Source organism: Antechinus flavipes, chromosome 1 (assembly GCF_016432865.1).
Source record: "Antechinus flavipes isolate AdamAnt ecotype Samford, QLD, Australia chromosome 1, AdamAnt_v2, whole genome shotgun sequence".
NCBI classification, from domain to species: Eukaryota; Metazoa; Chordata; class Mammalia; order Dasyuromorphia; family Dasyuridae; genus Antechinus; species Antechinus flavipes.
The window spans coordinates 251,663,777-251,676,029 of NC_067398.1; the positions used below are offsets into that span (position 1 = coordinate 251,663,777).

Below are 12,253 nucleotides of genomic sequence, written 5' to 3' on the forward strand. Positions count from 1 at the left end.
GCAGAGATACCAGAATGGTTTGCTATTTCCTTCTTCAGTTCATTTACAAATGAGGAAACTGAGACAAAAAATGTTAAATGACTTACTTAGGGTCACACAGTTAGTAAATGTCTGAGCCTGAATTTTAGCTCATAAAAATATGTCTTCCTGATTCGAAAACCATCATTTTGTCTACTGGGCCACCTAGCTACCCCATTTTTATGGAGGAGGAAACTGAGGCTCACAGCAAGGCCAAACATCAAAAATTAGTTTAATTGCAGAGTTAGGGTTTTTAGTCTGAGTTCTTTGACTCCAAATCCAACACTCTGCTATTATTTTAACACCAAAGAGATTAATTTCCTGCTATTGTTCTTCTCTGTCAGAGTTGCCATTCTCCACAATCCTTAGACTGCTACCCGCAAGCTGTCCTTGTGACTCTTTCTTGGCTGGCTTGGCTTGGAGTCACAGCTACCACTAGTACACCCAAAAACAATGGATATGATGCAATGCATATGGCTTTGTGGATAGTGCTGTGCCTCTAATCAAGAAGACTTGAGTTCAGATTTGGCTTCAGGCATCTACTGACAAATCCCTTAATCTTTGTTTGCCTTAATCCATTGGAAAAGAAAATGGCAAACTACCACAGTATTTTTGCCAGGAAAGCCCCATGGGCCAGAATAACAATAGCATATATGGCCTTGAAAGCAATTCCAAATAAGAGTAGCTACACAAGACTAAGAAATTTTTTTTAAGTCCTTTTTTTTTTCCCCCTGAGGCAATTGGGGTTAAGTGACTTGCCCAGGATCACACAGCTAGTGAGTTAAGTGTCTGAGGTCAAATTTGAACTCAGGTCCTTCTGACTCCAGGGCTGGTGCTCTATCCACTGTGCCAACTAGCTGTCCCCAAACAAAAAGATGTCAAAATTGGTTATAGACCAATATGAATCTTAGACATTTGGGATCTTCATTTTTTTTTTAAATTTTATTTATTTTTAATAGCTTTTTATTTACAAGTTATATGCATGGGTAATTGTATAGCATTGGCAATTGCCAAACCTTTTGTTCCAATTTTTCCCCTCCTTCCCCCATCCCCTCCCCCAGATGGCAGGATGACCAATACATGTTAAATAAGTTAAAGTATAAATTAAATACAAAATAAGTATACAGAATCATCAGTTTTAGAGAAAAGGTGGTTTGGCTAAGCTAAGAATTCTTTTGGTTCTATCCCTCTTTAGGATTATGTCCAGGCTCTGACTGGCTTCTGCTATGATGGAGTAGAGGGTCTCATCTACCTGGTGCTTTTCTCTTTTGTCACTGCCCTCATGTTCAGCTCTATCGTGTGCAGTGTTCCTCACACCTGGCAGCAAAAAAGGTGAGAGATGGGAAACCTACAGGCTAACACAGGGAAAGGACTGTGTCAAGGAATGGGCACTTGTGTTATTTGGAGGTAAAATCCTAGCCTCTACAGAAAAAAGCCCAGGATAGATAAATTGAAGGCATAGTTCGGATAGATTTGGACTCAATAAACTATGAAAGACATTTTATATTTTAAAAAATTACCCTCCCCCCAAAAGTTGCTTCATTAGGTAGTCAGCTTTCTGATAGCCCAGATGTTCAAATTATGGTTTCCTTATTTAAGAATATTATATAGAAGAACCATGCCTCCAGGAAGGGATCTAATTTGCCTTTTAATAATTTGGAAGCCAAGCTATTCCCTAAGACAAATAAAGAGGAGCACTGACAGAATTATCCTATCTTTAAGTGGGTCCTTTGTTTAGACCTTTTGTTATCCCTAAGTGGACTTTTATTACAGTAGGTCCTTGTGGAATTCCTCATCAAATTTCTTGAATTGACAAAATTATCATGACTTCAAAGTTACCATATTCCATCTGAGGGTCAAATTATAATATCAAGCCCAGAGGTTATTAAAAAAATTTAAAAAAAAAATATTGCCTTTTAAGGTGGCATAGTGGGATGGAGAGATATCTCCACTATTTGTGACTCCTGGGTTCCAATCTTGCCTTTAGAATATGCTGACAATTACCCTGAACTAATTACTCTGAATGTCCCCATCAATTTCTATAAGACTATAAGTTGAAAGGATAGCACCAACTTACATTAAGTTTCCCTATAACAATTAAATTACAATTAAAACTCTTTCAGCTCTTTAATATTTAAGGATTTCATTTGGGAGTCCAGTTCCTAAAACATTAATCTGAGATTGTTGAATTTTGCCTGCCACCTGCTGGCTGTTTGGAATATAACATGGGAAAATATCAAGTCTTGTTGAAAAGTAATAATAATCTTGTATATTTGTGTTGCATTCTTAATATTCAAAGAATTTTTACATTTTAAATTTGATGTCCTATTGGCATCTTAGATGTGTCTAGAACAAAACTAATCTCCCTTCCCCACAACCTTCCGCTCTATCAAATTTCTTTTTTATTTTTTTCAGTCAAGGGTGCTACCATTCTTCCCATGGTCCTACTGTCTGTGATGTCACGTGTCCAGTTATTTACTTGTTGACTCTTCCTCTACAGTATCTCACATCCATCTCCTCCTCTCCACTCATGTAGCTCCCATCTCCGTTCGGGCCTTCATAACCTTCATTCTAAACTATTGCAAAATTCTCCTAATTGGTCTGTTTCAAGTCTTTCCCCTCCCTAGTTCATATCTTTCACAGTGGCTAACATGATATTCTGAAAGCTCATTCTTTGACCATGTTATTGACTGCTCCTCAATTAATTCCAGTAGCTCTCTTCTCTCTGGCATTTAAACCCCCTTATAAATTGGCTCCAACTTACTTTTTCAGGCTTCTTGTGTATGCCATCTCTAACCCTCCAACTCCAATTGATTGACCTCCTTTCTGTCTTTCACACATGACATTCCTTCTCCCATCCCTTTGTTCAAGCTGTCTCCTTGTCTGGAATGACATTCTTTTCTCATCTCAAACTTCTTTTCTTTTCTTTTTAAACTTAATATTTTATTTTTCTCCCAATTCAATTTTATAGTATTCTATTTTTCCAAACACATGTAAATGTAAAGATAATTTTCAACATTCATTTTTGTAAAAAAATTTTCTCCCTCCCTCCTTTCCTTACCTCTCCCCCCAAAAAAAAATAGCAAGCCAACTGATATAGGTTATGAATTAACATTCATTTTTAAAAAACTTTTGAGTTTCAAATTCTCTCTCCACATCTACTGACAAATCCCTTTAAGATGGGGGCAGGGGAGGAGAGCGGGGAAGGCAAGCAGTTTGATAGAGGTTATATATATCTCACTTCAAACTCTTAAAATCTTCAATTTCCTTCAAACATTAGTTCATAGGCCACCTACTACATGAGGCTTTTCCTCCAAGTGTTTGTGTATTCCTCTCACTCCACCCTCCCCCAAATTGCCTTGTATTGGACTTTGGGAGAAATAATAGTAATAATAATGAGGAGGATGATAATTAGCATTTATAATAGCACTCACTATGTGCCAGTCAGTGTTGCTAAATGCTTTATAATTAATATCTTATTTGAGCCTTACAACCCTTCAGGGTAAGTGCTGTTATTATCCCTATTTTACAAACAAGGCAGACAGAAATTAAGTGATGTGCCCAGACTCATGCACTCATCTGAGGTGGAATTTGGACTTAGGTCTTCCTGACTCCAGATCTTGCTCTCTGTCCATTCACCCCTTAGATAATAGACTCTATTTTGCACATGTTAAATTGTGTGTGTGTGTATGTATAGATAAACACACACACACATATATGTATAGATAAATGTACATACACACATGTGCATATGTGTATATTTAAAACATTTTATATGTGTATATAAAGAGATGTACACACATGCATATATATAAAATATATGTATGCATATAGGCATGCACATATATGTATGTATATATAAAATATTTTATGCATGTGTATATGTGTGTATTTGTGTGTATAGATAGATACACATAGATGTATGTATATATAAAACACATTTAATATGTTTATATATGTGCATGTGGGTATATATAAGTCTATATGTAAAACATTTAATATATGTGGGTATGTGTGTGCACATGCATGTATATATATACACACATGTATGTGCAAAATATCATATAGATATATAGGACAGTTATATGTATATAAAAACCTATTTAATATGTATATGCTTTTACATATAATATAAACACATGTATATATATGCATATATAACATTTCATATGTTGTATATATGTGGGTATATATAAATATACACACATGTATTTATTATATGTGTGTACATAGATGTACATACTTATGTATATATGTAGCATATGTAATATATGTGTTTTGTGTGTGCATATTTATGTCTTCCATGTTTGCTTGTGTACAGTTATCTCTCCCCAGTAAAATGTAAGCTCATTTTGTATTACTGTGGTCCAGCAGGGTGTCTGGTCCATAGCAGGTGCTAAATAAATGCTTATTATGTGATTATCTCATTTGATCCTGCCTATGGGGCAGGCAATTCAGGTGGTATTCTTGTCATTTATAGGGCTGAGACAAAGAAAAATGATGTCTTATGATCATAGAGCCAGTCAACACTCAAATCCAAGGTCCCTCACAGCAATCTAGTGTTTTTTTCTATAAGTCTGGGACAGGTGGCCTTGGTCAATATATGAGGTTCACTCTGGACTAGCTGTGAGATGACCTGTCCTTTTTGCTGTCTGGTGGGGGGGGGGAGGGGGCTGAATTTGTTGGTTTACTCAGGTACCTTTGTGATGACTGTCCCACTTTCAGGCAGAGCTGGGATGAACATTTTTGTCACACTAGGTTGTGTGCGTTTTGGGCTTTTTTTTAAACACACAAGGAAGATGAAAGGCTCCGGCTGTCAAGAGGAAAGAAGGGGATTGAGTGGCAGGGAGTAAGGTCTCTAGATAAGTTCCTGTTATCTGATCAGAGCTGTATGGGTAAAAGAAACAGGGCTCCTAGAAGGCTCTCTCTGGACTCTGATCTGTTCCAGGTGTCTATGGGTTTCTTAGTTGTATGTTGGATGGAAAGAGACACGGGAAGGGTGCCCGCAGGAGGGGCAAGTCCAACAGAGAATGAGCCCGTGAGAATATTTACCAGGAGGCATGTGCTTGCTTTATTTGAGGCACTAAGTGCCTCTTAGCACTTGAGTGCTAAGCAAAAGCAGTCCCTGCCCACACATCCAAAGGAAGACAACATGCTAGCAGTCATGTACAAAGTATGTACAGAGTGAACTGGTCATCATCACAGAGGGAAGGCATTAACAGTGTGGGAGGAAGAGCAGGAAAGACTTCCTGCAGAAGGCAGAGATTAAACTGAATATTGAAGGAAGGAAGGAAATGAGGAGGTAGAGATGAGAAAGGGGGGCATTCCAGGTGCAGGGAACATTTGGTTAGAAGATAGAGAGTTGGGAGAAAGAATGTTATGTGCAGGGAGCACTGAATTGTACAGGATGTGGAAAGGACTGAAGTATAGGAAGACTAGAAAGGCAGGAAGGGACCAGATTAGGAAGAACATTATTTTTATCTTCCTTCCCCTTCCTTTCTTCCTCCTTCCTTCCTTCCTCCCTCCTTTCCTCTTTCCCTCCCTCCCTCTGTCCTTTCTTTCTTCTTTTCTTTCTTTCTTTTTTTTTTCCTCAGTTAAAGGTAAAAATTACCTCTTTTTGGTTATGCATGTACACCCTGTTTTCTTACATATTTCCTTATAAATTATGTTGGGAGAGAAAAATCAGAACAAAAGAGAAAAACTATGAGAGAAAATAAAACAGAAGAAAAAGAAGTGAAAACAGAAGACATAAAGTAAACGCAGCATGTGTTGATTTATATTCACTTTTCTCTCTGGATGTGCTTGATATTTTCTATCCGTAGTTCATTGGGATTGCCTTGGATCACTAAACTGCTGAGAAGAACCAAGTCTGTCATAGTTGATCATTGAATAGAATTGCTGATACTGGGTACAGTGTATTCCTGGTTTTGCTTGTTTTGCTTCAACATCAGTTTGTATAAATCTTTCCAGGACTTTCTAAGATCAGCTTGTTCATTTTTTAAATAGAACAATGATATTCCATTACTTCCATATACTGTAACTTATTTAGCCATTCCCTAGCTGATGGGCATCGATTCACTTTCCATTTCTTTGCCACCACAAAAAGAGCTACTACAAATATTTTTGATCATATGGACCCCTTTCCCTCCTTAATAATTTCTCTGGGATACAGATTGGAAAGGATTTAAAAAGCAAACCAGAGGATAATTTTTTTTAAGTTCTGAAAGGAGCCACTAGAGTTTATTGAATAAGGAAGTGACATAATCAGATCTGTCCTGCAGATGAGCAGAAAATAATCTGAAATGGCAGAAAAATTTAGGTGGGAGATCAGCAGAAGTCTGTTGTAATATTTTTGGTGAGAACTAGTAAAGGCTTGAGTATTAGCAGTGCCAGAAGAGGGAATGGGATGTATTTGAGTGAGATTGTGAAGGCAGAACTGGTAACAGATTGGATATTTGGAATGAATGTGAATGAAGAAGTTGAGGATGATGTTTGAGGCAACTAGGTAGCACCCTTTCAGTGCCTGGCACATAGTGGGCACTATATAAATGTTAGCTATTATTATTATGGCAGTTAATTGGTGCAGTAGATTAGAGCACCGGGCCTACAGTCAGGAAATATTATTCAGTTGTTTTCAAGCATGTCCTACTCTTTGTGACCCTACTGGGGGTTTTCTTGGCAAAGATGCTGGAGTGGTTTACCATTTCCTTCTCTAGTCATTTTACAGATAAGAAAACTGAGGCAAACAGGGGTAAGGGATTTGCTTAGGGTCACATAGCTAGTCTAAGGCCAGATTTGAACTCAGGATGATGAGTCTTGTTGACTCCATACCCAGCACTCTGTGACTATAACACCACCTGGCTACTATCCTGAGAGATTGGTGCTTTTATTATCCCCTTTTTACAGATGGGAAACTGAGGCAGATAGCAGTTTAGTGACTTTTCCAGGGTCACACAGCTATTTAAATACAGCATTCAGGAAAACACTTGAATTCAAATCTGGTCTCAGATACTTACTAACTGTCTGATCCTGGGCAAGTCACTTAATCTCAATTTATCCCAGATTCTCCAACTGTAAAATGGGTATAATAAGATATACTTTACAGAGTTATTGTAAGGATCAGATGGATAATATTTGTAAAGTAATTAGTATAATAGCTGACACATATAATAATGCTACATAAATGTTTATTTTTTTCCCCTTCCCTTTAAATTGTGAGCCTGGGAGACAGGGAAAAGAGAGGTACCCTCCCCATAATAGGGAAATGTGAAATAGGGAAAGATAATAGGGCAGGGCAGATAAACAGTTCAAGGTGCAGGGAATTTGAATTTAAGATATCTATGGGATGTCCATTGTTATATATCCAGTTTTGGTGATGTAAGAGTGGAGGTTTGAAGAGAGATTAGGAGTGAATAAATAGATTTGAGAATCATCTGCATAGAGATAATTGAATCAGTGAGAGCTTGAGGAGATCATCAAACCAAGATAGGATAGAAGAAGAAAAGATGAGAGTCAAGGACAGAACCTTGGATGAAGACTTAAACAAGCTGAGAAGGAGAGGTGAACCAAGAAGAGGGTGAGTGACGTCATTTCCCTAGCAGAGAGGTCAAGAAGGATGAGCATTGAGAAAAGACCTTGGGTAACTTTGGAGAGTGCAATTTCAGTTGAATAATGGGTTTTGAAGCTAGACTGCAGAGAATCTAGAAGAGAATAAAAAGAGAGGAAGGAGAGACACCAATTTTACTTTTAATATTTTTTCCCCCAATGGCATGTAAACATTTTAACATTCTTTTAAAAATTTTTTAAGTTCCAAATTCTTTTTTTCTCTCTCTCCCCTCCCCCTTCATTGAGAATGCAAACAATTTGATAGAGGTTATACATGGAATATCACTTTTATTTTGATATTTTATTTCCCCCCAATTACATGAAAAAACAATTTTTAACATTCATAAAATTTTTTTTGAGTTCCAGATTTCCTCCTTCCCTCCCCTCCCTATCTCATTTGAAAAAACAAGCAATTTGATGTAGATTAGATATGTGCAGTCATGCAAAACATAATTCCATGTTAACCATGCTGTGAAAGAAAATGGTTTTTTAAAACCCAGAAAAATAAAGAAATTAAAGAAAATGTATGTTTCTATCTGCATTCAGACTATAAATTCTTTCTCTGAAGATGGATAGCCTTTTTTATCATGAGTCCTTTACAATTGTCTTGAGGCATTGCATTGAGGCATTAATTTTAGATGGCATTCTCAAAAAGTTTAGCCTTGAAAGGGAGTTTATTAAGAAAAAAAAAGACAAAGATGAAGAGAAATACAGGTATGTTATAGGCATCAGAGAAGAAGCCAGTTGACAGGGAGAAATTGAAGATTAGTATGAGAATAGAAATAGAGGGGCAATCTGCTAATAAAGACAGGATAGAATGGGGTCATTGTAAACATAGAGGGGTTTATCTTGGTAAGGAAAAGAACTACCTTTTCATGTGAGATGGCCAAAGGAAATAATGGGAGTATACAGATGAGTGATGTAAGATGAGCTAGAGGGGAGGAGTGACCCAAGTATTTTCAGTGAAATATGAATCAAGGTTCTTATGGTGGGGGTGAAAGGTTAAGGCTGTATGAATGCTATGAGAAATTTGAAAAAAGATGAAGAGATTTGGAATAATTGCTATGGTTACTGGGATAGTGACCCATTTGAGATTATGTAACGTAAATTTGCGAAGGAACCACCCAATATGATTTTATGATTTTATTGGGCTTCATTCAGCAGCACAAGAATGAAAGTAAAGGCAGAGGGTATTAGAAGTAATCCAAAATTGGGGCTTTGCAAAGCATAATGAGTAAGAAGGGGGCATAGTACTCAAATACAGAGTTGAACTGGTTCACCAAGGGATCAAGCTAGGGAAGAGAAAAGAGTATAGTGAGCATAGGGGAAGATATAAGGGGTGAATAGAGTAAGGTCATGATGAGGAAGAAAATCAGTGTTAGGGGGATAAGGCCAGTGGAAAGGAGGAATGATATAAGCTTACAATCAGAAAAAAAGGAATTTCAGAATCTATGGACCTGGAATTAGAAAGGAGTGGTGGGAAGGTATGGGAGATGAGGGAGTGGAAAGATAGAAACAGAGAAGATTTTTGATGTGACATCTGTCTTAATTCTATATCCTAAATAAAGCTAGATCCAGCGTGTAGGCTGTAGTGTGCCAAAGTTGGGAGAGACCTGAGAGACTATTTAGTCCACTTTGAGGAAGGGGAAGTGATGTCATGAGGTTCTAGTTTCCCCAAATTTGGCACTATTTCCAATGATTTAGGACTGTCTTTTAAAGCAGTGGCATCAAACTAAAATAGAAAGGGTTCCCTAATAGTTATTTATTGACTTAGAAAACCAGAAAATGACATTATCTGTGTTTTGTTGTATTTTTATTTATCTTGTTAAACATTTTTCAGTTACATTTTAATCTAGTTCAGGCTGAATTCAGGAGTATATATGTGTGTGGAGGGGGTGGGGGGAGGATACCTCTGCTCTAAGGTACTTTTATTCACAAATTGAGAAAATGGACTTTTGAACATGATAAAACTAGAAATGATATAATTATCTTGTATTTACTTTGAATGTATCTTGAATACATATGCTCCCATGTATACATATTGCATCTTCCAATAGCAAGTTGTTCTTGTTTTTTGTATTCTACACACCTTTTTTTTTATTGTTTTTTAATTTTTAATTTTATTTTTCCTAATATATCAAAGATACATGCATCTTTGCAAAACCTTGTGTTCCAAATTTTTCTCCTTCTCCCCCTCCATCTCCACTCCCAAGACAGCAAGCAATTCAATATAAATTAAACATGTGCAAGAATGTAAGTTTCTTGAAGAGAGAGACTACCATTATATCTCCATTGCCTAGCTTGGTAGCTGTCATATTGTAGAAGCTTAATGAATGTTTTTTGATTGACTAATTGATGCCTCCCAGGGAAACAAGAGCTTGACCTTCTAATGCCAGTCCTTTATGTGCTGTAAGGCCTTTTCCTTTTTGACCACCCTCACTCACTCTCCCAATGTGGCTTGCTCATCTAGGGCTGCTGATGATGATGGGGAGGAAGAGTCTGCAGCTCCAGGAACCAGGCAGACCCATGACAACCTGTATCGAGTACACATGCCCAGTCTGTACAGCTGTGGGAGCAGCTATGGTAGTGAGACCAGCATCCCTGCAGCAGCACACACAGTCAGCAACGCCCCTGTCACGGAGTACATGTGAGTCCATGGGGCAGAGTACTCCCCACCCCCAACATCCAGAGCTTGTAGTCCTCTGAGCTAACAATCCTCCCTTCCTCTAACTCTGGACCCAATGCTTCAAATAATTCACATAATACTTTCAAATTTGCAAAGTGCTGGACATTGTTCCTAATCCTCATATTTCTTCATTTCAAATAGTTTTCTGATGGAGGTGCTATTATGGTTCCATTTTGTGAAGGAAAAAACTGAAGCTAAAAGAATTAAATAGATGGCCTGGAGTCATACAGCTAGAAAAAAAAATTTTGAAACAGGATTTGAATACTGATCTTCCTGAATCTGTCCCCTGTTCTCTTATTGTACCACGTAGGTACCTGTTAACATTGTGGATGATGTTCCTAGCTAGCTTTAAATGTACAGAGGGCATTAAATGGGACCTAGAAAGAGCTGAATATAGACTCCAAAAATCTGGTTCCATTTCTGGCTCATCTATACCATGTTAAGGGAAGGATTGAATGACCCCCCAACTCCTTTCTTGCTCTAACAAGCAGCATGATTAAAGAATCATCTTTAATCCCATCAAGAGAAGTAAGAAAGAGATAGAGACAGTGAGGGATAGAGAGAGAGAGAGAGAGAGAGAGAGAGAGAGAGAGAGAGAGACCGAGACCGACCGACCGAGACAGGGAGATAGAGACAGAGACACAGAGAGAGATAGAGTCACACAGAAATAGAGACAGATACAGAAAGACAGAGACAGAGTCACAGAGATAAGAGACAGAGAGACAGAGAACACTTAAGATTTGGACTTCAAAGACCTGAATTTGAACCCAGGCTCTCCTTTTACTAGCTGTGTGACTATCAACAAATCAACAAACCCTATGAACCCCAATTTTCTCATATTTAATAGCCTGTGAGCTGCCTATCTCACAGATAAAAGAAATGGCATCAACTACATATTGGTGTACCAATGAGAATTGTTGTTAGAGGCTGGTGAGCGACAGGACTGTGCTGACAGTCTGGTTATTACTGGAAGCTCAATTGGGCAGGAACAGGGCCTGTCTCTTCTTTCTCCTCCCCAATGTCCTTCCCCCAACCTTGACAGCAGAGGTATCTATTTTCTCAAATCCATGATTGAAAATTTTATCAAAATATCTAATGAATTAAGTATTGTTAAGAAAACTATATACACAATCCAGCAGTCCAAGTAACAAAAACACCCCCCACAAAACAATCCAAAATGAATATTGCAACATTTCCAAGGACAGGCTTGGTCCCAAAGAAAAGATAGGAGAAGATTTTTCCCCTTCACTCCTTTGCAGAGGTGCTGGGAAGTGAGTCCCCCAAGGTAGAATCTTACACAGAATGTTGTTTTTTCAAAGTATTGAAAGCTCTTGTTGACTTTCTCCCCCCCCTTTTTTTCTTTGTTTTTGTTTTTGTTGTAAGAGATGGGTCTTTTGAGAGAAAAAAGGAAGAGAGATTTAAAAATAAAATATCAATAAAATATATTTTGGGGGATAGGATTACAAAAATACCCATTTCTTATGAAGCAGGATCCTCAGTGTCCAAAAAAGTAATAGAAATACCTTTTTCCCAACAGTTGTGGGGTATGGGAAGGAGGAATCCCCCCAGAAACCTTGCAGTGCCATTCTTAGTTCCCACAAGTTCACGTTCTTGCTCTTTTCCACAGGAGCCAGAATGCGAATTTCCAGAATCCTCGATGCGAGAACACCCCTCTGATTGGCCGAGAATCCCCACCGCCTTCAGTAAGTCTAACTCTACCCAGAGCATTAAGAGGCAAAGCAGAGCCATGGCCTGCAGCCTCTGGGCAGCGCCAGCTGCGCGTCTCCCCTTCGCCACTTGTATCCAGGTTCTACGTGGGGGTCCGCCCCAGGCCTCCATCCGGGCTGCACACGGAGACCTCCGGGATGGGGGAAGGTCACCCCCCACACCTGGCTTTCTCTCTCCTGACTTGTCTTTTGTTCAGTTGTGGTTTTATGACTTGGG

General features: G+C 38.3%; 1 protein-coding gene across 1 annotated transcript in view; it reads left to right on the plus strand.

Annotated features, from left to right (window-relative positions):
• The window catches only part of TTYH3 (tweety family member 3), a 181,110-nt gene that overhangs the window by 160,146 nt on the left and 8,711 nt on the right, over window positions 1-12,253 (plus strand). The window contains exons 11-13 of the mRNA XM_052000090.1: window positions 1,214-1,350; window positions 10,094-10,270; window positions 11,937-12,012. Coding sequence (XP_051856050.1) covers window positions 1,214-1,350; window positions 10,094-10,270; window positions 11,937-12,012 — 390 coding nt within the window. The remainder of the gene's footprint in view (window positions 1-1,213; window positions 1,351-10,093; window positions 10,271-11,936; window positions 12,013-12,253) is intronic.